The sequence below is a fragment of the Rhea americana genome, unplaced genomic scaffold, assembly GCF_003343005.1.
Source record: "Rhea americana isolate MKP2758 unplaced genomic scaffold, rheAme1 scaffold_0, whole genome shotgun sequence".
NCBI lineage: Eukaryota > Metazoa > Chordata > Aves > Rheiformes > Rheidae > Rhea > Rhea americana.
In genome coordinates, this window is record NW_028185037.1 from 367738 (window position 1) to 393916 (window position 26179).

The following is a 26179-nucleotide window of genomic DNA, read 5'->3' on the forward strand; positions in this document are numbered from 1 at the left end:
AGGTTCTGAAATTTGGGAGTTTTTTTTTTTTTTTTTTTTTTAACAGAGTTTATTCAGGCTGCAGGAAGCAGAAGTTGCTCCTGGGAGCTGTAGAAGGATTGCACAGGGACGGGGGCGAGGCCTCAAGAGAGGATATATTTCTTTATTTCCTTCAGGGCTGTTGTTTTTTCCATTGAGAGGAGGGAGAGGGAGGAGGAGATCTGCAAGCTGAAAAAGCAGTTTTCAATCAAGAAAACTTCTTTGGTTAAGTACTCCCAGTTCCCCACATGCTGTTTGGTAAAGGGTATAAATGTGGACAGGTTTCATTTGTACATAACCTTATTAGAACTGTCTGACTGTTTCCAGTTTTCTTTTTATATATTACACCATTAGGGAGCTTTTTATAACTTCTACAGTGAAGAATAAATATTTCATAATGGGAAGAGTTATGATCCCTGATCCTCAGTATAGCACAGTATTTGGACAGTTATTTCTGAGAGAGGGCACCTGCCCTACCTTAATGCTCCAGTTCCCCCATCCTTCTTCGGGTGACCTCCAGCAGCACAGGAGGTATTACACTAGCACTTCAGAATAGCCACTGTTGGAGACTTCTGCACTAAACAGCTTGAAATGTTTAACTGGTTAGTCTTAAAGAAAGATTTCTTTTTGCCAAACTAAGATGTAAATGTTAAAAAAAAAAATCACAATCATGAGACTTTAAATACTAGAAATATTGAACTCCAGAGAAAGTGGTGGGAAAATCTGAAGGATTTACTTTTTGTGTAAACATTACAGCGTTTAAATGATAAATTACGTCAAAAGCTCTCAAATGTTTATTTGTATTATATCCATACATTTTATATTTAGAATGATTTGGTTCTGATTCAGATTTTTAAATCAAGAACAGATTTCAGCCCAGAAGACTAAATTACAATATAATCTATTTTAGAATTTTTATAATTATTTATTTCTTAAAACATATTTACAGTAATACTTTTAGAAATGGGAATGGAAAATGAAAGGCTCGTATCTTTGCCTAAGTCCTCTGTAAAGTAACCCTGTGTGGAGTATACAGATATAGATTGGATTATAAACTGCGTCACACATCAACTAAGCATTAAAAAAAGAAGTCAGTAAGAGACAGAAATGGATCTGAAAAAAGAATCTTATAACCCAGTTAACCTAATAAACCATAACAGTGGGTCTAAATGATAAGTAAAAACAAACAGAAGTATATGCAAACCAAACAATGAAACTAACCCTAAAATAACTCAATAAAAATCATTCATTATGTTCCAGGTTAAACATATCAATGAAACTTAAAGAATTAAAAAAGAAAACAGTATGACAAGTAGGTCAAAGAATAAAGCTTCCATAGGAGTTTCAGTAAATCTTAAGATAAATTCAACCCTGAAAACACTAAGCACCATGTAAAACACCATGCAGCCACCCTGTTGGAGCATGCTGGAAGTAATTCCAACGGATGGCAGACATCAGTACAGGTTCTTCCAGTTCTCAGCACACCACTTCCACAGGTCATAAAATAACCCAGATGCAGCAAAACTGACTGCCAACTAAAAAGCAAAAATGCAAACATCCTGGAAACAAATCCTGTAGTAAATGAGTAAAATTTTAAGCCAAACCAACAAGAACACACACTAGCTTTCTCCTTAAACAAATTCTGTCTGGAATTATGACACATTATTGCACATCACTAATACATCACTAATGGGTGCGGATCACCTCTGATCTAAATTAAAAAGTAAAGTATTCACTCAAAAGTAATTTCAAAACAAACACATTTGTTAGTCAAATATATTCTAATAAAAAAATAAAAGAACTCTGTGGAAAAAAAATGTCCAAGCAATTATACCAAAAAGACCCCCAACCCTCAGATTTCTTCTAACAGCTGCTTCCCTTATTTTTATCTTAATAGCTTTTCAGGAATCTCACCAAATTTCCTATCAAAATCTATAACCATAAAGCTTGGACCAAAGCCTGCTGACAGCACTGATTCTGATCGCCAACAGGAAGGGAAAGAAAAGCCAATTCCTCAGTGGCTGGTTTTCTAATGTTAGCTTAACTTGTAAATTGGCCAAAACTCCTTTGGAGATTAATGTCATCTTATCTTTCAAAAAGTGCCAGTGGCATATTGCTATATGAGACAGAACTTTAAGGGCAGCTTGCCCAACATCTAGACCCAACTAGATCACACAAATTTTTTTTTCAAGAGTAAGAAAAATCCTTCATGGAATTGTATTAGTAAAATAAATAAATAAAATAAATAAACGTTAACTGACAGGAAAGAACTACGGGATCTTATAAAAAAAGAGCAGATACTATCACTGGATTTAACTAAATTTCTACTTGTACTCCAGCCACTCCTTCCTACTTTATCATTACTTGGTTAGATCTCCTGCTTTTCCTGTCTTTTATCTTTTTAACGATAAGATGGAATTTATTCTTGATCATATCCTTTTCCTGCATGCACTCCTCCAGAGTGAGCTTATTTGCTCCCCTGGTCATTCCTCAATTCATCACTTATGCATTGCAGTCTGTATGCCATCCTCATGTAGCTTCTTTTGCTACATACAGGTTGCACTTTCAGGAAAACCTCTCAGATCCCTCAGGTCTCCCTTTTTTTGAAAATTAAATCAGCAGTAATTCAATTTTCATCTTTCTTCTGATTCCTTCTTTTTTGTAGGTAATGTCTAGGAACCTGTGCCATTATCCAGCTAAGAATCTTTATCTTGGGACCCATAAAATTGTGTATAAAGTTCCATATAAATTGGATAGGATAGTTTTTGCACAAGCTAAATATGAAGGACTTTTAAATTGAAAAAAAAAAAAAAGAAGAAGAAGGGGCCACAGGCTTCCCCTAATACTGCTTCTAAATCCTCAAAATGAGCTTTCTATGCTTGCTCTTGGGTATCAAACCTTATTCTCCATCAGTCTGAAAAGATAAATCTGACTGCTATCCAAATGATAAAAATTAAGTTTTAGAGCACTTGTATGAATTTTTAGAGTATAAAAAAGCCTCTAAAACTGGAATCAAAATTTCTCAAATTAATAAAAATGTTCATTACTGTTTTATAATTTAAAATTCTAAAATTTGAAATAAAAAGCAAATGTATGTATGCTTCTTTCAACCTTGTTTAACTGGAAGGGTTTTTGGTGTGTGTATCTTACAGTATACAATAAGGAAGACTCAGTTGAAATGTATCATTTTAAAAATTCATCTGTTTTTAGTTACAGAAGTGCAAAAAACAGTTCAGAACCAATAGAAAATGTTCTACTTTATCCGCCTCTAACTTAAAAATGTCTAAGCTGGTTTTATTCAAACTTTGTAAAAATACAAACAAAGGAAGTTAAAAACAAAACAAAACAAAAGCAAAGCAAAGCAAACCAAACCCTCCATAGCTTATAGACTGAGAAGCTGAATGCCAAGTCTCAGTCGTTGAGTTATTTTTATGGACATACAGCAAGCCACTCAGAAAAGAGTTTGCAATGGAAACAGAGACATATAATAACTATACAGTAATTACAGTGTAACAACAATAGTAATGAGCATTTCAAATGTATAATCCAAAACTCTACTCTACAAAAATGTGCTTGCAATGTAAAAACAATACAGAATTACTTTATTCAGACATACTGCAAGTGATATCTGTAATGTTTGTGGTACGCAATTCCAAAAGAGAATAGGTTAAAAAAATTCCTACCTACTGGCCATGTTCCATTCAAGTGCTGGATTTTGAGAATTTCTCTCGCTCTCTGTCAACACCCCTCCTTTTCCATTCTCCTTCTCTGGTTTCAACTGATTCCAATGAGCAGTACCAATGTTTATAGATTGAAGATCTATTTGATATTGTCTGTCTTCAACCTCTGATCCAGGGTCTCGAAGTATCCCTAAATTCAGTGCTCTCCTGTTGTGACAAAAAAAAAAGTGCAATTCAGGATAAACTATATTTCACAGTAAAATCAGCTATGACATTGCACAGTGCAATGAGCAATGAAAGTCAAATCTGACAGCTGATTTGATTATTAAGTGAATTTTGCTACAGACAAAATTGAGGTATCAATTTTGCCTAATTATATGCAAGTATTATTTTATGTCCAAGTGCCTTGCTCCTATGTATTCCAATATGAGACATGAGAACAGATGTATTTCAAAATGTAGCCTGATCTGCCCAAGTTGGTATGAGATCTACCCACTGACTTCAGTGCACGTTCAATCACGTCCACGTGAGCAGCCTGGTGGAGGTGGGGGAAGGCAAACAGACCTAACTCATGTATCTGTTCAAAAGACAAAAGATGCCAGATTCAAGTCCTCAGAAGAACAGCTACATATCAGTATTACAAACAAGCTTAATGTAAGATAATTTCCAACTGTTCAAATTTAACCGAAATAATAAAAATTAAAAAGCCTGCAAGATGATAGAAAAAACAAGCAAATCTTTTTAACACATAGTATTTGTATGGTGCTTTCCCATTAAAATTATTTTGACTAGTAAGAAAAAAAAGCATTTTTAAGTGAATCACATCATACGTGAAGTCTGCCAAATTCTGCTGTATTACATTTTGCAGTATATTTCTATGCAGTCACACCCAAGTACAAAAAAAATATTCAAGAGCAGTCAGATGATTAGAGCCTGCTAAGATCAGTCAGTATGTGAACAGCATCAGAGGAGTCTTATAATAGCATAATGAACACTAGGAAATCTTCTAAGAAACGATCTTGTCCTTTCTACACTGGGAATAATGTAGTTTTGTATGCATCGCTCATTTGATGATATAATAAAAATGTGCAATGGAACTTACTACTGCTTTCTGAACAAACCAAAAAAAGGAGGCAAGAGGATACTATTTAAAATTTTTGCTTTGTATCTGTGATCATGCAAAGTGTAGTGTGTTTCTCATGATTTTATACATCACTGAATTAAGCTTTAGCTTCTTCCTTGTGTGGCATCTGCCACACAACCTACTGTTCCATTCCAGGTTGGTGTCTCAGATCACAGGCACTATTTGGTATGTAAGCACTGTCTCCATAGAGAACTTGAGAACTGTGCAGAGTATTTCATTGTTGATGTGAACGATCTAAAAATAAATAAAGATTAAGGCAGCACATGCCAACCCATGACGCATGCACTGCTAACGGTAGGCAAACTACTTCCAAGCGCAATCGCAGCGCTGCCGCAATTCAGATGCATCACAGCACAGATCCCTGAGGCCTGGCTCAGAGTTGAGAACTCCTGATGCCGCTGCGGCTGTCCCTGACGGAGCGCTCCCACCGCTAATGTCACTAATTTACCAATTAAACAATCTTGTCAACCCACAGAGTCAGGCAAATGACAGGAAAGCAAACAGTTGCGAGCAGCGCACTGCCGTCGAGGCAGCGCGATGGCACCATGGAATGGAAGGTTGGAAGGGCCCTCTGGAGGTCATCTGGTCCAACCTCAGCGTAGCCCCATACGGGGATTGAGCCCACCACCTTGGCATTAGCAGCACCACGCTCTAACCGACTGAGCTAAACCAACTGAGCCAAACCTGCATCGTTCAGGAGCCCTGTAACTCTTAAATGCTTAGCAGAAATGCAGTGAAAATCTGCTATGTTAGTAGTGGTATTTCAAAATTAAACATGTTTTCCTAAAACTCAGGATTGTTTGTCAACTTTCCGCACAGAGAGGTCTAACCACAACAACTGTGTCTTTTATTATTCTTTCTAGGTATTGTTTCATCAATATGTATGCTGTATTCTTTTTTGACCGTAGATTATTTTATGACCCAATGTCACTTGGTAATCTACTCACTTGCTTTGTCTAATGCAAGCAGATACTGGAGTATCTATTTTGTGAAATATTATTCAAACTAATGGACTAAATAAGTAGATTTCATAAAATATGTTAAGTATATAAAATACAAACATGGTAAGTTTTCCATCTGTTGAATGAAATTTTTTCTCCTCTACTTCACAATAAACTGTTTTTCATTCATTTTTTCATGAGCAGCTTGAGAACCTGTAGTAAATTGCACCTAGCACTATATTCCCTAGGCTTGTTCTGCACAATCATGTCTCGGTGCACTGATGTGCAAAATGTGTCTGTATGTGTCATCCTGAAACTCCTCATTGTGGCAATGGTTTTCCTCTTCTCACGTAATAACTATATTTACTTATTTAAATAAAAATGAAATCACTCTTTGACCCATACATTCAGGTGTACGGACTACACAGAGCTACTATTTAGACATAAGTAAGATGCATCAAGAAAAGAGGTACCAGGTTACCCAGCGTATTCCGCTGCTGAATGTAAGATTTGATCAGACCTGTTTTTTTATTTAATTTCATTTTATAAAATCTCGAAGACTGGAAAATGCTTGTACTCTTTTGGGATATGACAGCCTAACACTTTCATTCTGACATAAAAATTGCACTTGCATTCTGTTCCTACTCTTAACAGTTTCCTGTTTAATATACAAAACTTTTCCTCTGCTCACTTAGATGTAAATCTCTGAAATTCAAGCAAACAAATTATGTTTCTATAGATTACTATTTAAAAACCACATATTTTATACCTATATTAAAAATACTAGAATTAATTATTAATGCCTGGTGACACTTTGATTAAACTGATTATTGTTTGCAAAAAGCAAATCTTGACAGTTTTATATACAGATTAAAATATAAAATTTTTCCAAATATATACATAGAGGTCTTTACATGAACATTCATTTATGTTTTTTGTATTAATTATTTTCACTAGTACAATCCCAATATTATTAAGTATACTCCAAGGAAGCATGAGAGTAAGTTAAAAAGGCAACAAATGGCCTAATCTTAAACATATATGCTATGTATGAACTCTGCAACCTTTTGCATTCTACAAAAGCCAATCCTTCTGGCAAATAAAATCAGGAAAATCAGTAAGCTAAGATTCATGACTTTTCTACCTCTAGCATAAAAACTATTTTACCAGCTGAAGAGTACTGCAGGAGTTATGAATTTAGTTGCTTCATCTCTCTGAAAACAAATTCACTCTCCATTTTGAACCTTTCAGCAGGTGGTGTAGACTGCAACAGTTTGTCAATAATCTAGTAAGATCATAAGCAACCAAATAAGACCATAAGCATGTAACAGGAAACATGGCTTTCATGTTTTTCTTTTTAAATTGATTTAGTCTGGGTCAGGCTTTTTGTATATATATAGAAGAAACAGTTCATGTTGAATCAGTCACTACATGCTGCTGAATAGGCATAATTCTGAGACCCACTATAAAGAAGTTAAATCTATTCACTTACAGCTCATCCGAGACCTCCAAAAACCTAAAAAAGCCAAGAAAATGGCATTTAAAGACAGATTATCTAACGATCAAGAAATACTTACGGTCTCTACAGTTAATTTTTGTCAGTACTTACTAGGTCTCTGTGTGTACTGATTTCCCCTTCCGGGTATAGAGATGACAAACAAATCTGCCTATCCAAATCTCATTAAAGGCTTTGTTCTGATGGTAAAAGATTCTTCCAATTCTAATTCCACAGGAAACAGAACAAGCTTGGATCAAAATATACCTTCTCTGGAGGTAAAAATACTGGCACCTTACTGGACCTGGATGCAGATGCTATGCAAGAGGACTGCTTAATTCCTCTTCTGCTTAAGCGTATATGGTCCAGATGAAACCCTGGACCTATGAATGAGAAGTCGCCGAACTAGTGTTGGAACCACAGGAAGATTTCTCATTGACTTCATGCCCCTTAACTGCCTTTTCCTCATTCAGTTCAGGGTAATTCCCTACCTTATTTTCCCTAATGAGGTGACAGAACATGTTATACCACATAAGGGAATTAGAAAAAGATAGAGAAGCAAAGAAGAGAGCAACAGCTCTACTTGGAGGAAGATGCTATAGATGTTAAGAGGGGCAGATAGAAAAATGTGGTAACCACAGAAAATCTACAATGACCATACTGGTCTTTCAGTATGCTGAACTTCTGTCAGTAAAACCCCAGGCAGGAATCAGCCTTCTGAAGAAAGGCAATTTTTTCTTTTTCTTTTTCTTTTTCTTTTCTTTTCTTTTCTTTTCTTTTCTTTTCTTTTCTTTTCTTTTCTTTTCTTTTCTTTTCTTTTCTTTTCTTTTCTTTTCTTTTCTTTTCNTCTTTTCTTTTCTTTTCTTTTCTTTTCTTTTCTTTTCTTTTCTTTTCTTTTCTTTTCTTTTCTTTTCTTTTTTCTTTTCTTTTTTCTTTTCTTTTTTCTTTTCTTTTCTTTTCGCTATAGCTAGTAAATGCTACTGACACAGACTAGGAAGCTAATGGTTGAGCCACAAGGGCAGAAACAGAACTTCCCCAACATCTCAAGACAGTATATAGTCGTATTCATGATTTTAAATCATGCATAAAAAGACACATTGTAGTATAACAGTACAGGGTGGAAGATTTGGAAATATTTAAGTTTGGAGATGTTAAAATATATATTTCTCAGAAAGAGCCAAAGAAGAATGAGAAGTTTAGGAGAAAATAAAGGAGGGCACAGCAGCGAAAAACAGGGGAGAAGAGAGATGGGATAAGGGTACTAAAGCTGGAATTGAACAAAAGCAGCAGATAGGAAAATTCTAGGGTTGTGAGAAGGTAGGAGGAGAGACCTTTAGGTAGGAAAGTTCATATATGGCCCCAGGTACCCATTCTGCTGTACAGCATGAGCTCTGTATCTTCTCCAAAGAGTAACCCTAGCTTTGCTTTTCTTTCCCACCCTCTCTATCCACAGGGAGACTAATCTGTGGTTTAACATTGCTGGGATGCTGGAAGCAGGTCAGTGTGGTCACGAGGGCAGGCTGCCACATGCTGCCAGCAGCAAATGGCACTTCTCCTCATATCTGCTTCTCTCCCAAGAACTATGTGGCGTGGCTTTGCTGGCAGCTGCTCCTCTCCCCTCTTCTGCTCAGTCGCAGAATATCTCACCTACCACCTCATCCTCACACTTGCTGGCAGCATACTCTGCACTGGATACCCTCAATTTTTTATTCAGCTCACCTTTTTAGCAAATGGCTAATTAACTCCTACTAACTTGTGTAATTCTTATCTGTATATATCTTATCTGTAATGATTAAATACTAACATAGAGTGTAAGTAGTAAAGCTTCTCTGTTAAATGCTTTATTGATTAGCAAGTGATAATATTTTGTTCATATGTCTACATTCACCTCACTTTTCATTTTAGCATTACAGTTAATCTTTACATGAATCTATTTAACAATGAAAAATACATTCTCCCTTATTAGGGGAGAACATTATGTACAGCCAGATACGTCAGCATTAGTTACAGAAGTGGTGGGTGTCCCATTAGTCAAAACGGTTTAGGCGCCTAGGTTCAGCTTCGGTTTTGCAAAAAAACATCAGTGCTAGCTGCATGAGCAAAATAAAAAAGATGATTAATTACTTCTAAACATTTACTTAGTGTACAAATACATCACATTACTAAAGCTGAGGAAGAAGTTACTAACTGAATTCCAGCTGAATACTTTATGCAGTCATCAACAGTCATATTTATAACTGTATAATGATTTGCAGTGTTTATAACTTTTCTGAATAGACATAAATTAGCTTAGAGGTAGATTACTTGTGCAATTAGTATGTTGAAAACAAATGACAAGCAGTGACTGAAAAAATGCCACTGAAACCTAAACAGAAATTTCACACAATTGTGATACACAGTTTCAAATAACTGATAAAGTTAAGCAAAAGTCCATGTATAACCAAGCAACTTTCCTCTGTTTCAATCTAATAATCTTTAAAGGCCTGATTTGTGCTTCTTGTGTTTTTTTGGTTCCTTTCATATTCTTTATACCTACAGATGTAATGACGGCATAAAATACTAAAGAGGAGGATGAGCCACCAAACGGTTGTAAATATCTTCAGATAACTCAGGTATAAGCATAAAACATGAATGTCAGTGTGTGTAGTAAAAAAGACAAAGGCTCTGCAGAACAGATCATCCAGACCCAAGATCATCCAGAAAGGATCACCCAACAGTACAGGATTACGGCTTGGTTGAGTGTCACTGTGTGTGTTCTGGTCTCTGCAGTGTCAGAGCCTGATGTATGTAACGACTGGGCAGTGTACATGTTTATAAAATTCAGCTTTGAAAAGGAGTTTGATTTACTGCTGTTTCAAGATAATTTGAGAAGACAAGTACAGTGCAAAATCTACTACTAGGAGTACATTATTTCCCCCAAAACAATGAACAACATTGTCAGGGAAGGTATTCGACAGCTGCAGCAAAGCTATTAAACTAGTCTTCCTATCCCTGCTTCTCTTAAATATCTCCAAGTGAGGTGTAAAAAAGTCACATTTGAAATAAATGTGCACGGGATAGCCTGGGCTCATAGAAACAAACTTAGCCCTCTCTCAGCTGCCAGACTTTCCAAGCTGTGCAGCAGCAGCAGCTATTTTCCACAGAAAATAATAATAGTAATAATAAAATTATCTAAAATTTTCCAAAAGAACTTACCAAAATATGCTATTTTTGGTTACTAATACTTTTCAACACAGCTTTCTCTTGCCAAGCTGGAGTAGGCAAGACTTCTCTTTCATTTACTTTGTAAGATTTTTCTTAAACATAGAAAAATATCTAGACAAAAATCTCAGTTCCTAAACAAACTCCTCAGAGATGAAAGCTTGTAAAATTCCAAACGATTACTTCTGGTTAACTAATCTGTGTCTTTTTTTTTGACCAGTTCTGTCAACTACTACCATCAATTCGTTATAGGTATTTATTTTCATTCATACTATTTTTAGAGGGATTTACTTGTATGGAGGTATCATAATGGAAGAGAAAAGAGGTCTTGTGTGGAATGCATAGAAGAAGACAGCTGAGAACTGAATTCAATGCTTTGTGTCCAGCACATGCAGCTGACACCCTCCTGGAAGGGGCAGAACGTGCTGCTTTGGGGAAAGCAGAGGTGGCAAAACTAACTGGGCTGATGGACATTTAGAAAAGCGAATTCTGCCAGGTCTCTGTATTTGGTGCACAAAGAGGCCTGGGATCAGGGAGACTGCCCGGTCAGGCCTCTTGTGGCCTGCAGGACAGGAAGGTCCCCTCCCCACAAGGCTAGAATACAGAATATAGAAATGAGAAATATGAGAGGCAGATTTCATTCCAGCACTCTCTGAAACTGCTTACTACGTAACACAATAAAATTAACCTCTTCATCCATCAGCATACTGATAGATATTACGGGCATAATACCACAATGATGTTGTGAATATAATTAATTAATTCCATATAAAACATGTTGAGATCTGATACAGAGTGCTATCAGAATGCAAGTAAATAAATACATATGCATACACAAAGATGTTAACTGCCAGTAATTTTTTTCAAGATACTTATCATTTATGTAACTACTTAATTATTTCTATTTGGGAACCTAGTATGGCACCTATTTAGAGAAACAAATAGCAACTCTCCTGCCCATTAATCACAGTGGTGGTATCAGGTAGGTGCCACAATAATTCCATTTGCTATATACTTAGGAAGGTCAGATTTTAGTCAACTGGACCACACCAAGGTCAGAAGCAGCAGCAGTGCAATGATCATATAAAAGCCACTAAACACATGAAAGAAATTACAGTAGATCACACATCAAACATTTTGGCCTTGTGCTTCCTTCCTTTAGTCCTACGGGCAGGAAATGCTCTACATATCGTGTGAAGTGACAAGACATTTAAAAGTAGCCCCTTATTCCAAAGAATTAGATACAATAATTTCCTGCAAATAAGCTGAAGAACTTTTACACTGCTGTTGTCTTCTAGAGCTGTTTCTGGAACACAGAATGAATGATCCAATGATGATAAGGTACAGTATGGTAAACTATAAAGTAACTTCAGCTTGTCAAAAAAAGCATAAAATGAAACAAAGCTGAACTTTGCAGCTGTGCTTTTAGATGTCATCTGTTTTAATGACTTTTGTAACTTTATTGTTTAAATTCCTCAGCAAAAATAACAGCCTGAGCAAGTCTGAACTTTTAAAGATCAGTTTTTCATTTTTATACTGTTTAAACAGTTTGAGGAATCTCGTTATATTTTTGAAGCATTCACCAAAATTCAGGGAGCATAGTATAAATATACATTTGACAGATTGTATAAATGATAAGTATGCACAATTCCAAAGGAAGGTCTGCATGATATTTTTGGATGCCAAATGCTTCTAGAAAAAACAAGTGGAATAGAGTTTCTCTAAACAGAGTCAGCGAGGACAGAGCTTGAAGAGTTTAAGTAGGTGGAATGGAAGTTGGGGGGGGGATTTTTAGCAAAAATGACAAATTACTATGTAACCCAAACACTTTTATTCTTTTGTTCCAAGAAATGATTTTTATCTCAAAACTTAATGCTGTTTTGCAATAAGAGGATCTCTAATTTTGATTTTCTCAAATATTTCATATGCACTTAACCACAAAGATAAATAATCTTGTGATTTTGCCATTGCTTTCATCCTGTATTTCACTTTGTAATAGCTGATTGTTTAGTTTGGTGGTACAATACCTCAGTGTTTTCTGGTGTTCTATAAATTCACCTGGAATTACTGAGGTTGAGTTTCACTGAACATAGTCCTCACGTTTTCTGCATAGAATTTCTTTCTTTAAAAGGAATAGTACAATCAGTTATAATAGCACAGTGTAAAAAACATACTGTCCACAGTGTGTTTGATAAGCTGACATGGGACAGGATTTCTTTTCACTGTTGTGTCAGTATACCAAACCAATACTTGGACATCAGTCAATTCTATAAAAAGTATTAGAGAACCATTGGGAAAAAAAATAACCTCTGTTTTTTTTTCCTTTATATTAAACAATATATAGCTATACATATTTTCAGCATGTGTGTATTGTAATAGATGATGTTTAAAGCACATACTGTACAACAAGAAACCAATTTAAAGCACCAGTATTTAACTGCCTAGCTTTCCAGGTCATAACCCACATTTATTTTCGGCACTGATTAAATTAAACTCGAAGGATATCACTTATATTTTGTGATTCTTTTTGCTTTTGTACTCATGAGAAGCTGGAACAAATTTTAAAACACTGAATATGACATTGTGAAATGTAACATCATTAACAAAGTCTGAAATCAGGAATAGCCCAACTGAATGTTTGAAAGCTATTCTATGCTGTCAGAGACAAAATATTTTTATCTTTCTTAAAACTTATCTCCTTTAATAATTCTCTCCTACACTCCTTGCAGTACTTTTTCTATTTAACTATCACTGGGAAACTGTCCTCGTAGCACACCCAATCATAATAAATATGAAACATATTCTCTTTCATATTAAAACCAGTATTTTGTGTTCCTGAAAAAACAGTTAAATTATTGTTAAGAGCAGTTCCAAATTCAATATGAATCTATGCCTAAGAAGATATATCAAGCAAAATTTACTTTTAAATATGTAATGGAGGTGGAGGGGGGAAGAATAAACATATGAAAAATTTTCTCAATACATTCTCAGTGATTTTTAGTCTGTAAAAGGGAGAAATTATTCACTATCATATGGAAATAAGAGGTACATTGAATAATGTATCTTTTATATTTTATAACCTTTTATATTTCCCCAGAAAATTAAAGATTTATCTTATGCCTACAGAAATGAATTAAAAGATTATGATCTGACTAGAGAGGCAGGATGGTTTCTAGCTTGTGCTAATTAGGTTGTAGAAGAAACTCTTAGGGTCACCTATACAAATCTGATCATCCCACATGAAACATTCCCTGCTAAAACAAAAAGAATGGCACTTTTCATAATCATTACAAGTTCTATGACAGTACTGAAACATTCATGTTTCCCTTTTAAGTCTATAACAACATGATTAAAGCATGTTACTTTTTTATGGACTATTCTCTTAAATCTCTTGAACTTACCCACAGCATGACCTTGGATCTCATTAGGGATTTTGCAGTTTAGCAGAAATGTAGGAATCCACTTTATTTTGGGGTGACTCACTGGTCTAGGGGTATGATTCTTGCTTAGGGTATGAGAGGTCCTGGATTCAAATCCTGGATGAGCCCTTTGTCTCCTTCTCTGGAGATATTCAAGGCCCACCTGGATGCAACCCTTTCTAACATGCTCTGAGTGACCCTGCTTGAGCTGGTTGGACTAGATGATCTCCAGAGGTCCCTTCCAACCTTACTGATTATATGATTCTATGATTTTAAATAATCTGGGACATAGGAACTATTTGAAGATAGTAAGATATTTACATTCAACCAGACCCAAAGCAGCACACAAGTGATGACTCTATAGCCTATTAGCCATTGTCTGCTGAACCTGGCTGCTCACAGGATTCTGAATTGTTCTTATTTTTACATTCTGAAATGTAGTAAGTTTTCATTAGATGATCCTATTATTTAGTAGCGTAAGTATGATCATAAGTTGCCTCAGGAATGTCCCAAGACTGAGGCTGGATAAAAAGCCCATTTAAACATGAACACAGGGGCAAGGTCAAGCTGTTGAAATGATCTTTTTGTAGCTGAATGTGGAAAACTAACAGATGTCAAGATAACTTAACAAAAAAGTAAAAGTCATTTGAACATCGTAAAAAAAGAGCAAGTCACTGTTTGAATACCCAGTTGGGAAGCTAATAAGTTTCCTGTTGAAAAGATAATTAGCCTACTTGAGAAATTCAGATTTGCCTAAATGTAGACACACATAATTTTTCTCCACGGCAAAATAATATTTTTACAGATAGTCACTCTTTTCCTGTTTTCTTCCTAACCTAATATGCATATTAATTGGCTTCTCAAGATATTGATAAATACGTAGATTGTCTATTTTCTTTGATAATTGCTACAGTCTCCTTTTTAAGCATGATACGTCTCTGCATAACACTGCACCTAGCCATATTGTGTTTTCATGTGCGGAACTGATTACATTCCCTGCTTTTCAGTCTCTTTTCTTAAAGATCTGTTACTCCCCCTGAAACTGATTTTATTAAATGAGAAGCCTGAGTATTTGTGCCCATAAGTCTGAATTTTTTCCTTTGTGAAGCTGTGAACTTTTTACTTTATTCGCTTTAAATTCAATATTATTTTTCTTCAGCAGTCATCTCAATTATGGGATATACAAGGAATAAATTTTGAGTTCAGAGAAGTCATAATGCAAAATCATCAGTGCCCTCAAAACAGCAAGGTTCTACCACTTCTAGTTTCCTGAGAGAATTACAACTTTGAGTGCACATGCTCATGAGCAGAAGCTCTTGCAGCACAGACAGAAGATGACAAACAAGCGAGGCCTCAGTTATCATCTGAAATGATTTTTCCACTTCAATTTCTAGTCCTTTCTAGCGGAAATTTAGTATCAATCAAGTGTTAACAAGCATTTCTAAGTTTGCTTGGTGAAAAGGCAGGCATGCTCATTTTAATTCTTAAAAGAATGTAGAGTCTGAAAGGCAGAAAGGTTCATGATCAGTGTTTCTCCCCTCTTCTTTTTGTAGAATATTAGGACTGGAACAACCAAGATGGTGTTAGCAAAACATAGGCCAAGAAATAATTTATCTGATAAGTTTTCTTCTTTCTTTGTTTAGAAAACTTTCTTGAGTATAAAGCACTGAAGGCTCTCAAACTCCCCTCTCTTGCATTATTCTTTATTGGATTTTTATTTTTTTCTTCTCAACTGTTTCAGAAGCAGAGAAAACATACTTCCAAAAACTTGTACCTTTCCTAAAATTTTTCTTTCTTCTCTTGATCATTCTGATCAATTCTCTCTTGATCAAACCACCTCCCTAGCCTACATCTTCCAGTGTGTTCTGGCTTTGAGGGAGGACTGAAGCAGAGGAAAGAAGTGCTCCACTATGGCATATTTTGGAGATTATGATGTACCTTTTGAAGGTATATCAATCACTGGTTCTTTCAGGGCCTTAAGCTAAATCTTTTAGGTATGTTATTACTGGAGACCTCATCTCTCTTTATGAGGCTGTTTCTGCTCTTTCTTATAGTGTGACTAACTGAATCATATCTAAAAGTCAAGCATATTCTCCTTGACTTACTACCACTAGACAATGTTTTCAAGAGTTAGCTTTGGCTGAAGAGTGTAAACTTCAATTCAGAAATCCAGCAAGGTTTTCTACAAGAAGCGATTAAGCCTATTAAGAGATTTTTTGGGGGCATAACTGAAGAGGACTCAAAAAAAATTTTTTTAAAGAACCTCTGATTGATTGAAACATTCAGAAGATGTGGAAGGATGCAGCTATACTTCAAGAGAGATGTACTTGAAAGCTCTGTTTACAAACGAAATCCTGATATATAGATTCTTGCTTTGAAATCTGTAACGAGGCTATGAATATAAACCACACATTGAGTCCCATTCTTAGTGTCAACTGTAAAACCACTAATTCCTCCATGTTATTAAATATACTTACTGCAACTTAAATTTAGAAAGGTATTTGAGATTTAAGTTACTGTAATTTTTGCTGCTTCTGTGATGAAAAGTGAGGTGATAGCTTTTAAAAGCTACTTCTAAATCTTAAACCGTAACACCACTATGTTGAAGTTCTTGAAAGTAAACTTCTACATGAACACAGACACAATACCTTAAAAGGGGTAATAACACTGGCTCTTTTTAATACATGTAGAATATGATTCAAAAGACAAAAAATTGAACAAATGAAATTTATCGGGAACTAAGCTGAAAACTCATCTCTAGCGTGAAAGCATAAAATACACTAAAATGCAAAAGAACCATAGACAAAAGGTTAAAGACATGACAAAAGCAAGCAGAAACCAAATTCAGTAGGATTCTCATTCATTATAAGCTGTGGTTGAGGTAGCTTTTGGCAGCAAGAGATGACATATTCATAGAAACCTACATCCTGCCATAGGAAGCCACAGAATAAGCCACTGCTTTTGTAAATGTTAACATTAAATACAAAGCCTTCACACTAAATCAGTTGAAGCCTACTATACAGCATGTACACAAAGCTTGCCAAAGATGTTTCTTAACAGAGGTTTTAGGCAAGCTCCACTTACAGTGCAGTGCCAGGCAAGAGTAATCCTGATCTACTAGAACTATACATCTGTTTTCATGATATTGACCATGAAGACTACGGATACTATTGTCAGGCAGTTCAGCAGACTCAGCGAGGCACCCAAAACAAACAGAGGTGGTTAGGAAGAAAATTCAGTGTGTATACACACATAAACACACACACACACAAACACACTGCCTTAAATTGGGAGACAGAAAAGTTTCAGATTTTTTTGCAACGGGATTTACTAATCTGCAGTTTTTGCCTGTTCCTTGAAAAATTATCACATATAAAAATCAAATAATACTATTAAGTAGTTAAAGAATTTTGTTCATCAGGAGGAATTAAAATCTGTTCTGTTCCTATTGATTCCTACATTTTATCTGTATCACCTCCACACTGGATTATTTTTTGTCATCAGACATAGAATCCAGACTATCATGCCAGAAGAATGGAATATCAGTGATTTACAATCACTGACACTGAAGTTAATGAGGATGCCTGATACTATCTATTTCATCAGTCTCTACCTGTATTTGTGCTTACTAGTACTTAACATACCAGTGTTAACCACTGCCCTCTCAATCAACCAACCAAAGGGCACGAAAAGGGCTTTCGAAAATCTGAAGAATGCTACATTTATCTGCGTGTGCTACAACTACTAAATCTCATACAAATATGAACCAGTCTTCAACAAAAAGGGGTTAAATTTATATTTTTGAGGGAAAAAATGAATAGCCTCTGAAATGCAACAAAAATATTGCATATTATTTTTTATTTGTATTCATCTGCAGCGCAATCAGGTTAAATAACAATAGAAGGAGATAAAGTACTGCACAGAGTAAGAGCTTAAATATCAGAAGAAATGTTAAGAGGAGGACTTCTTACATAAAGTGGTTCAGCACTCAGCTATCTTGGAAAAACAGTAAGAGCCAGGAATCTCACTCACTTCAGTACACCTTGACTTGCTCAGCATAAATGTAGAAAGGATTTAGTATTTCAAGCTGTTACGGTAAAATTATCTCATAGAGTAATATGTTCAAATATCTTCCCTGAACTAAAATAATATGCAATTATTCTGTGTATTTCTGATAATCTTTTTTCTTAATAGTCAAAAATTGAAGTAGGAATGCTTCAAAATTTAAATGGGAAAGAAATGCTTTTGCAAAAGAAAAAAATCTATCTAAAAAGCAGTTTAAGAACTGTGGTATGAATTTGTCATAGATAAAACCCTGTGAGGGACATCAGAGAACCCACAAATATTTATGGAATGAACCACAATCTGTATACAGAAGTTAACAAACGTCCCATTACAAATGGGGTATGGTTTTCCCAGTAACAGAAGCACCGAACTCGCATTATATTTAACTTGAGACCTTGTTATAATTAAAAATACTACAAAAAATCTGCTTTATATATTACTGGAAAATACTTTTCAACTAACAAAGCATTTGTTGAAACCAAATCTGATGGAAATTATATTTACTCACAAACAGAAGAAAGAAGAAAAAGAAAATTTTAAGTTTTTAAAAGTTTTTCTGAATTACTTTAGAGTAAACTCCTTACCACAGCCAAGACCTCTAGATGTTTGTTTTCACTATAGGAGACAGAAAGTAGCCTTAAAATGGGCATTCAAACACATGTTTTAAGAATCAGCAATGGAAACCCAGGGAGAAACAGCAAAGAGTTTGTGGAAAGTAACTGAACTTTACTGAACTTAAGTAACAGGTATAGGTGGACCAATCAAACTCTTAAAACTCATTAACTCCTAATGGTCAATGAGTATTATTAAATCACGAACAAAAAAACATTTCACATTATTTTACAGTAAAAGGCAAAATGCTACAGCTACTTCTTTAAAGAAGAGCGAGCAAAGGAAGAACTTGAAAGAAAAATTATAAAAACTTCAATAACATTGCTTTAAAACATAAAACACGCAACACAACTCACATTAAAAAAAACTTCCAGTTTTCAGATTTCCTTTAATTTTCCAGTTTTGCAGCTTTTCTGCAAGATTTTTCATTGCGTTCAAGTTGCTAAGCATCTACCAGTGAAAGGTACCCTGGAATATTTTAGTGGTATTTAACATCCTTTTTTCTTTCTCTCTCTGCCTTTTTTGTTTACCTCTTTAATCTTCCAGTACATTACAGGATGTTTAATAATGTTAATGTTGGACCTGAGAATTTTATTGCAACTCGAAACAGGGAGCGTCCGAGCCTGCCGCTGCGCTTCCAAACGCACGAGGCGACGGCTGACGGAGCTGACCCGAGGCCAGGCTGCTGCGACCTTTCCCCTTCGCCAGCGCCAACACTTGTGTGACTAAGTAATAAATGATTTCGGGGACTGACTTGGCTGGCAAATAACTGCCCCGAGCTCCCCCCCAAAAAAAAGGGTTGAGCTGGTAGGGCTTAGCTAGGGAGGGTGCGGCGTAACGGGACGCTTCAGCGGGTTAGAGCCAACCACAATTCAAATAACTGGTTTCGTTTTGACTGGCTTCACTGTAATTGCCCTCAGCACAGCAAAGCTGCAGGTTTTTGGTCAAGATATGGAAAGAACTACGTTAAAAAGGTTGTCAAAGCAGTATATACAAAGCAAATCATAATATTTCCCCCACTCAATTGCCATAAAAATTATAAAATTCAAAATCTGTGTGTCAAGCTCTGTACATACTACAGAGCAAACACTAAATAATTGTGTTAAAAATTTGTATTTTGAGAGAGAAATAAAAACTATAGGACCAAGGAAACTGCAGTTCAGGCCACCGCAGCAGCGCTAGTGAGTCCAGACCGGGCCCGTGCCACGTAAGGCCACCCGCAGCCGAGAAACCTTCTCACACACCGGCGCCACACCAAACACACCAAACGCCGGCGGCGAAGCTCTACTTTACAACTGCTGCTTAAATCTGACCTTCCGTTCTCGAGCGAACGGTGGCACCTCGACCCAAGAGCCGCAGAAACGGCGCCAGCGCTGGCACGAAGCAGGCAGAGCCCGGCACCGCCGCCGTCGCGGCGCTCGCCCCGCGACGCCTCGCTTCGCCAGCGCCTCCCGCCCCTGGTCGCGGCGACCGACCAGGAACCTCACGAGCCGAACCACAGGGTAGTTTTAAGGCAGCCTGAAATCCTACTCCCAATTTCGTTGTAAATCCTAACCGCAGTGCAAGTTCAGAAGGTTTACAGGAGAGACCTGTGTGTCACACTGAACACTAAGGGCCCCAGTTTCTGGACAGTTACTAGAAGACGTAAAAAATATATATATATATATATATTTTATAAATATATATTTTAGCAGATTTACAGGTTTCATCTTTGCTCTGAATGAATGGATTATTTCTGTGAAGTCATTCTTCATTGCAAATTATTTGCCATTTTTTTACTGATGTATTTAATAAGGTATCCAAAAGAGCTGTCCTGACTAACAAGAAATTGGATGCTTAAACGACAGGGTAATGGTAGTGCTCTTAGAGAGCAATGCTTCTATATAAAATACTTCAATTTTTTTTCATAAGAATTGAACAAAGAAATTCAAAAGCATCATAAAAGTCAGAAAAAAAATTTCAATACTAAGAGAAAGAGAAAACATGACATGGATATGTGTACTGAACACACAATGATTAACCTGATCAAATTAAGGAAAAATGTAAAGTTGCAGAAAAGCTTTTCTTCTTCTGAGATTTACTTTATCAAGGCCAATCACAGGATAGGGAAAATAAATGCATTTTAAATATACATATATATATATACACATATATATATAGGTAAATTAGTCATACATTATTGCACATTCCAGTATAACTCTCAATTAAAAGATTACAAGTGAAACTAAGATTGATAGTTAAAGTGGAATATTTTTAGAGTTCAATTCCAAATATAAGAGTGGCTTTGAATAGCTTTTGGTATTAGATAACTAACAAGCTACATTTCTGAAGTTAAATGGCAGTTCCAGCTGTTATTTTACAATTAGTTTCCACTGAGGGTTTTAAATTAATAACTGCTGCCATAGCCTCAAACGTGCCAATGTTAATTAGGAATTGTGTTTCCATGTAATGCTACCCATACATATGAATATTTTACTGGAGGAAAGGCCTTTTTGGTCTCTCTACTAGAGATAGAAGGGACAAATGTTAGGCAGGACGATTCTCGGCCTCCACGAGCCATTCCACAGAGAGGTTCAGGATGCTCATGGAAGACAAGGATGACTTTCTCGAGGTCCTCATGCTAAATGATGTTAGTGTAACCCTGTTTAATAGCTTCTATGCTGTAAATGAAATACTTCTCCTTGAAATATTTTTTCTAAAAGTTATTTTTCTACAGAATGTTACCTCTGCAATCTTAAACATTTTGAAATTAAAAACCTGCAATAGAGAGTTTACGATGCAGTGTCACTTTTTAAAATTCCATCTGGTACATATCCACATTTTATTAAGCTGTTCACATTCCAATCAAAAAACAATGTATGCATGTATTTTTAATGATTTTATTTTTCCTTTATTCAAGGAAAAATAAAGAAACTCAAGCTGACATTAGCTAATTATATGTCTGCCTACTAAATAAGCTTCAATTATGTATTCCAAAACATAAAATAAAAGGGAAAATAAGCTAAGAGTTTTAATAGAGCCTTAAAAAGAAAATTGTTTGTAGTAGGTTATGTCTTCTGGGTAACATCTAGTTATTTGAATACTAAGCTTCTACCCAAAAGCAGAAGAATCTTTCAAGACTCTTAATTGGTTTGAAAAATAAAAAATTAACGTTAATGTTATTTTTCAAGCTAGTTATAGAAAAACTATGCTTCTCATAATTATATGATTCTATGATGTAAATATGGCGTACAGCAAAATAAAACTGAACAAAAAATAATCCTAAAGAGAAGATGTGGGTGCTATTGGAAAGTTTTGAAAAGCATTTGATTTTTCAAGTCATATTTGAAAGAAAAAAAAAGATTTCCACCCAGATTTCTGACTATGCTTTCTGACTATGCTTACCATTTTTGCTTAAAACCCTTCCATCATCTTTCCCTCCTTTCACTGCAGCACTATCAGCACAGACACACAAAAATTGCTTGTAACTTTTTTTTTTCCACTGAAAGAGTTTTGTTAACCAATCATGCGCATAACATGATTATTACAGGTACATTTTAAATAAAGCTCCTTCAAATAAAGATGAATAGCATATATTTTATATAGGATATAAGCAATACTTTTTGTTATTTGTAAAGGTTTGTTCATTAAAAGAAGAGTATAAAATAGGAAAGTACAAAAATGAAAAACAAAGTAGATGGGATATATTTACAATGAAAAAAGAATTGTATTGATGAAAGATTTTAAGAAAAATTCTAAATAATTACAGCTACCTTTTGATAGGTAAACTCTTTACATGTAATTTTTTGGGGGAGGGATTTTGGAGAATTTCAATCATATTCACAAACTGAAAACAGGCTAAAGACAGCAGTTTACTTCAATCTATGAAAACCCCACTACGGAACATTCAGACCTGGACTATTAAGCTCTGATGTTTGCCGTGAATTAAATCCTTGGATCTCAAAAATGATGAATACAGAGAATGGACAGAAATTAGATTCTTTAATGGTCAAGCTGGAGAAAGCTTATGGCTCAGAACTTTATGATTTAATAATACTTATTCATCACTTCATTATTTCAGTCTATCTGTTCATGGATACTCCCTAGAATACTAGTAATTAATGTATCATGTCAGAATTTGCTAAAACAACAATATTGTGGTCGATTCCATCTCTACCGCAGAAAAACACAGATCATGCACAGAAAGATGATGTAGATTTACTTGAAAGTTATCTATAAGTGAGCAGGCAATTTGCACAGTATTTGGTATAATGGAGGCCCTTATCCCGATACAAAACTAAATTTCATCTCAACTTCAACTCTAAGTGTTTCATATTTAAGCAGAGTCATGGGTCTACTCCCGTTTTTCAGTCAGAGAAATAGAATTGTGGAATCTTGAGACAGAGTTTTCTTACCATTTTCCTATTAGCACTGTTCAGTTCTTCTGGTTGCTTAGAGCAACTAATGTTATTAGCTATTATAAAAATCCAACATACACAGATTTTTCAATATAGTCTTTTTATACCAGCTTTCAGTAGATTAAATATGTTCAAGGATTCAAATTAGTCTCAGCATAACTGCACTAAGCACTGTTCATATGTACAGAAAAATTCTAATTTCAACCCTGGATAGCTTGAAATCTGAAAGGGTGACAAACAAACAGAATGTGGAAAAACTGGGCAGAAAAATGGCTAAGAAGGTTACAAACACATTGGATCTTCCAGGCTTCATGCCTGGAGAAAACCTTGAGCAACTTGAGCTGAGTTACTTTGAATGATAGGCAAGACTAGATGACTAGAGAAATCATTGAATAATTTAGGTTAGAAGGGATTTGGAAAAGAACCCACATAGCTGCTTTGAGCAGATTCCTTATAAAATCATGTATGTAAGCTTTCAGACAAGTGTATCAAATTAAAATAAAAGCTTGAATAATGGTGCTGGGCCAGTGCTCGTAAGAAATCTTTAGTGATGTTCTCCAAAATGAACAAACAGTGGTACAAGCACCACAACTATTCAAAATCTGTGTGTAGCTGGCACATAGTTAAATTCTTAGTTTCATTACGCTACCACAGTAACAGAAGCATATTGTTGGTATTAGGTACCAAAAAATCCATACATGAGACAGTTTTATGAGGCAAAATACTTCAACTGGAATTTTTATCTTACTAGACAGCAAAAAATCCAAACAAGAGCAAGCCCAGGACTGAGAAATGCACCCTCTGGTCTCCAATGAGATGTTTGTTTTTCCTGTAGTTAGAGCAACTATAGTATTTCCTTCCTGTGTGCTTTCTCTGACATGAAACAACAGGCTGACTTTCACTCAGTAAGGGCATTAACAGGACTCTTCTTCACAAAAACTGCTAGAACTTCATCTGTTTAGTTAAATGTGATTGAAGTTGGCCATTTCCAAAGTTATTGGCGAACATACACAGCATGATGATGCAAGCTAAGGAATGAACTCATCATCTTGTTTTTCTGCAACCTGCAGAGTGATCTCCAAACAGTAGCCTCTCCATTCCAAATTCAGTATGATCATATGGTTAAAACCTATAAAAACGTTGTCCTCTCCTTCACCACTTAGCAGGCACTTCATTTATTCTGATTATCTGACTCCTCCACAGCTGTAATTGAGTGCACTTCTCTAGGCTAGGCAGCTGCCTCTTGGGCATGCTTGCCCCGAATCTCCTTTATTTGGCTCCGCTGCCCTCTCCCCAGGTCTCCTCATACCTACAATATTTCAGCTCTGCAGAACTGACCACCCCTTGACAGGATGTATGACTCTAATCCTGTTTGTTGAAGACAAACACACATCATCTGGAAGTTAAGAATCATAAATGCATGAGAAATCACTAAGACAAATTCCTAGGTTTTAGGAGCAAACAAATTAAAAAAACAGAAATTGTTTCTTACCGTGAGCAGCTACATAAAGTGCAACAGCACTTCTTTTAGGAGTCCTGCATTTTGTGTTATCGTACATGCATCTTCGTTTACTGTGTGTATTTATGAGTTTTAAATAAATTAGACCATTTTGTACTGGAGGAAACAGCTGTTTTTAGACTAATTTTTATATGGTAAAAGAAAACTTAAGTTACTGTGTCAATAAATTTCTTTCCAACTTCCAATATTCACCTGAAAAAATATTTGTGCCCAAACTTTGGGGCACACTATTTTTCCAACATTCCATTTTCAATTTAGCTCTCTCTCCAAGTTAAGCAAGTAAGCTACTTTTAACTACGGCATAGATGGAGACACTTCAGCTCACAGGCCAAAGGCAGACCACAGTTTTATTTAATCCGACTTGTAGCCACACCAGATCTACCTTTCAGGCACTAGCATTCTGTTAACGATAAATGAACACAATCAATATTTTTCATGAGTTTATCAAAAGACATTTGGAAATTCTATTTAGCCATTAGCTAATGAAAGAAATTTCTCAGCCTTTCCTAAAAGAAGAGTTTCTAAACTGGAAGCAAAAATTCTTCTTTCTCATGAAACACTACCAAAGTGACATTAATTGCATGTGGTTGTAGCTCAGACCTAAACAGAAGACTGTTAAACCAAAGTGACACCACAAATTAAGTTTGTATCCCCACTCCAGAAACACTGTAAAGACAGTGGTTCAGACAATGATTTATTTTCTTATATTCTATTAAAAGCAGCAGTAGTAAATTAGAGGAAAAGAGAGGTTGGAAAAAAAGAGAAGACGACATGTTGGGATTATTAAATGCTGTAGCAGTTAATTCTTCAGTAATCAAGAGGCTGCTGCAATTTTTTTTTTTAAAGTCTCTTAAGCTGGGTATTGTACTACTTGTACATCTGTTGATATGTACTAACAAATCCTTCACCAAAATGCATGGGCTGCATACTGTATGGGCTTGTTCATTTAACTACTTGATTTTTAAGTATTCCTTAATAACACTAGAATTCCCCAGTTATGCATTTTTGCCATCTAGTTTCATCTAGTGTGACAGGTTAAAAAAGGTAAATACTGCATAGGTGTCAAATCTGGTATTTTGAGAATAGAATAATAGTATCTGACCCATGTGCTAACAACGTCCCACTGTTTGGGGTTTTGGGTTTCTTTCTTTTTCTTTTCTTTTNTTTTTTTTGACTTGAATACAAATTGTGTGCCCTGCCCTAAAAATGCAAAATCTTTGTATTATCTTACTTTCCTAACAAAAATTGAAAACCACTGAAGTGTACTCTAGTGCTCTAACAGCAGTCACTGTCACATAAGAAAATGAGCAGCTATCTTCCATCATGCTTCTATAACTACAGGAAATTCTGGACCAAAGAATACACAATTAGAAAACGCATACTTCAACATCAGACTGGAATCTTAGCACTTTATAGTAAGAAATATTAATTTATATTGCTAGAGAAAGTGTTAAGCCTTGCTTAAACAGATCAAAATAGCAACCCTCTTCCCAAAACCAAAAGACCACCCACCAGCTTCAATATTGTCTCATAAAATTCTGCAAAGTAACTTGACACTCTACCCCAATGTTTTTTAAAAACACTGAAGCTAGTATAATTGGATGATTAAAGGAACAAAGATAAGACTGAGTCTTTGACAGCTGCTGAGAAATGAGAACAATGCTCACAGAAGCATTTAGAGGGAAATA

The 26179-nt window shown here is 35.6% G+C and overlaps 1 protein-coding gene across 7 annotated transcripts in view; it reads right to left on the reverse strand.

Moving 5' to 3' along the window:
* The window catches only part of VPS13B (vacuolar protein sorting 13 homolog B), a 464422-nt gene that overhangs the window by 165050 nt on the left and 273193 nt on the right, over positions 1-26179 (reverse strand). For all 7 annotated transcript variants that reach the window (XM_085301417.1, XM_085301642.1, XM_085301811.1 and 4 more), the window contains one exon: positions 3702-3905. In XM_085301417.1, coding sequence (XP_085157543.1) covers positions 3702-3905 — 204 coding nt within the window. The remainder of the gene's footprint in view (positions 1-3701; positions 3906-26179) is intronic.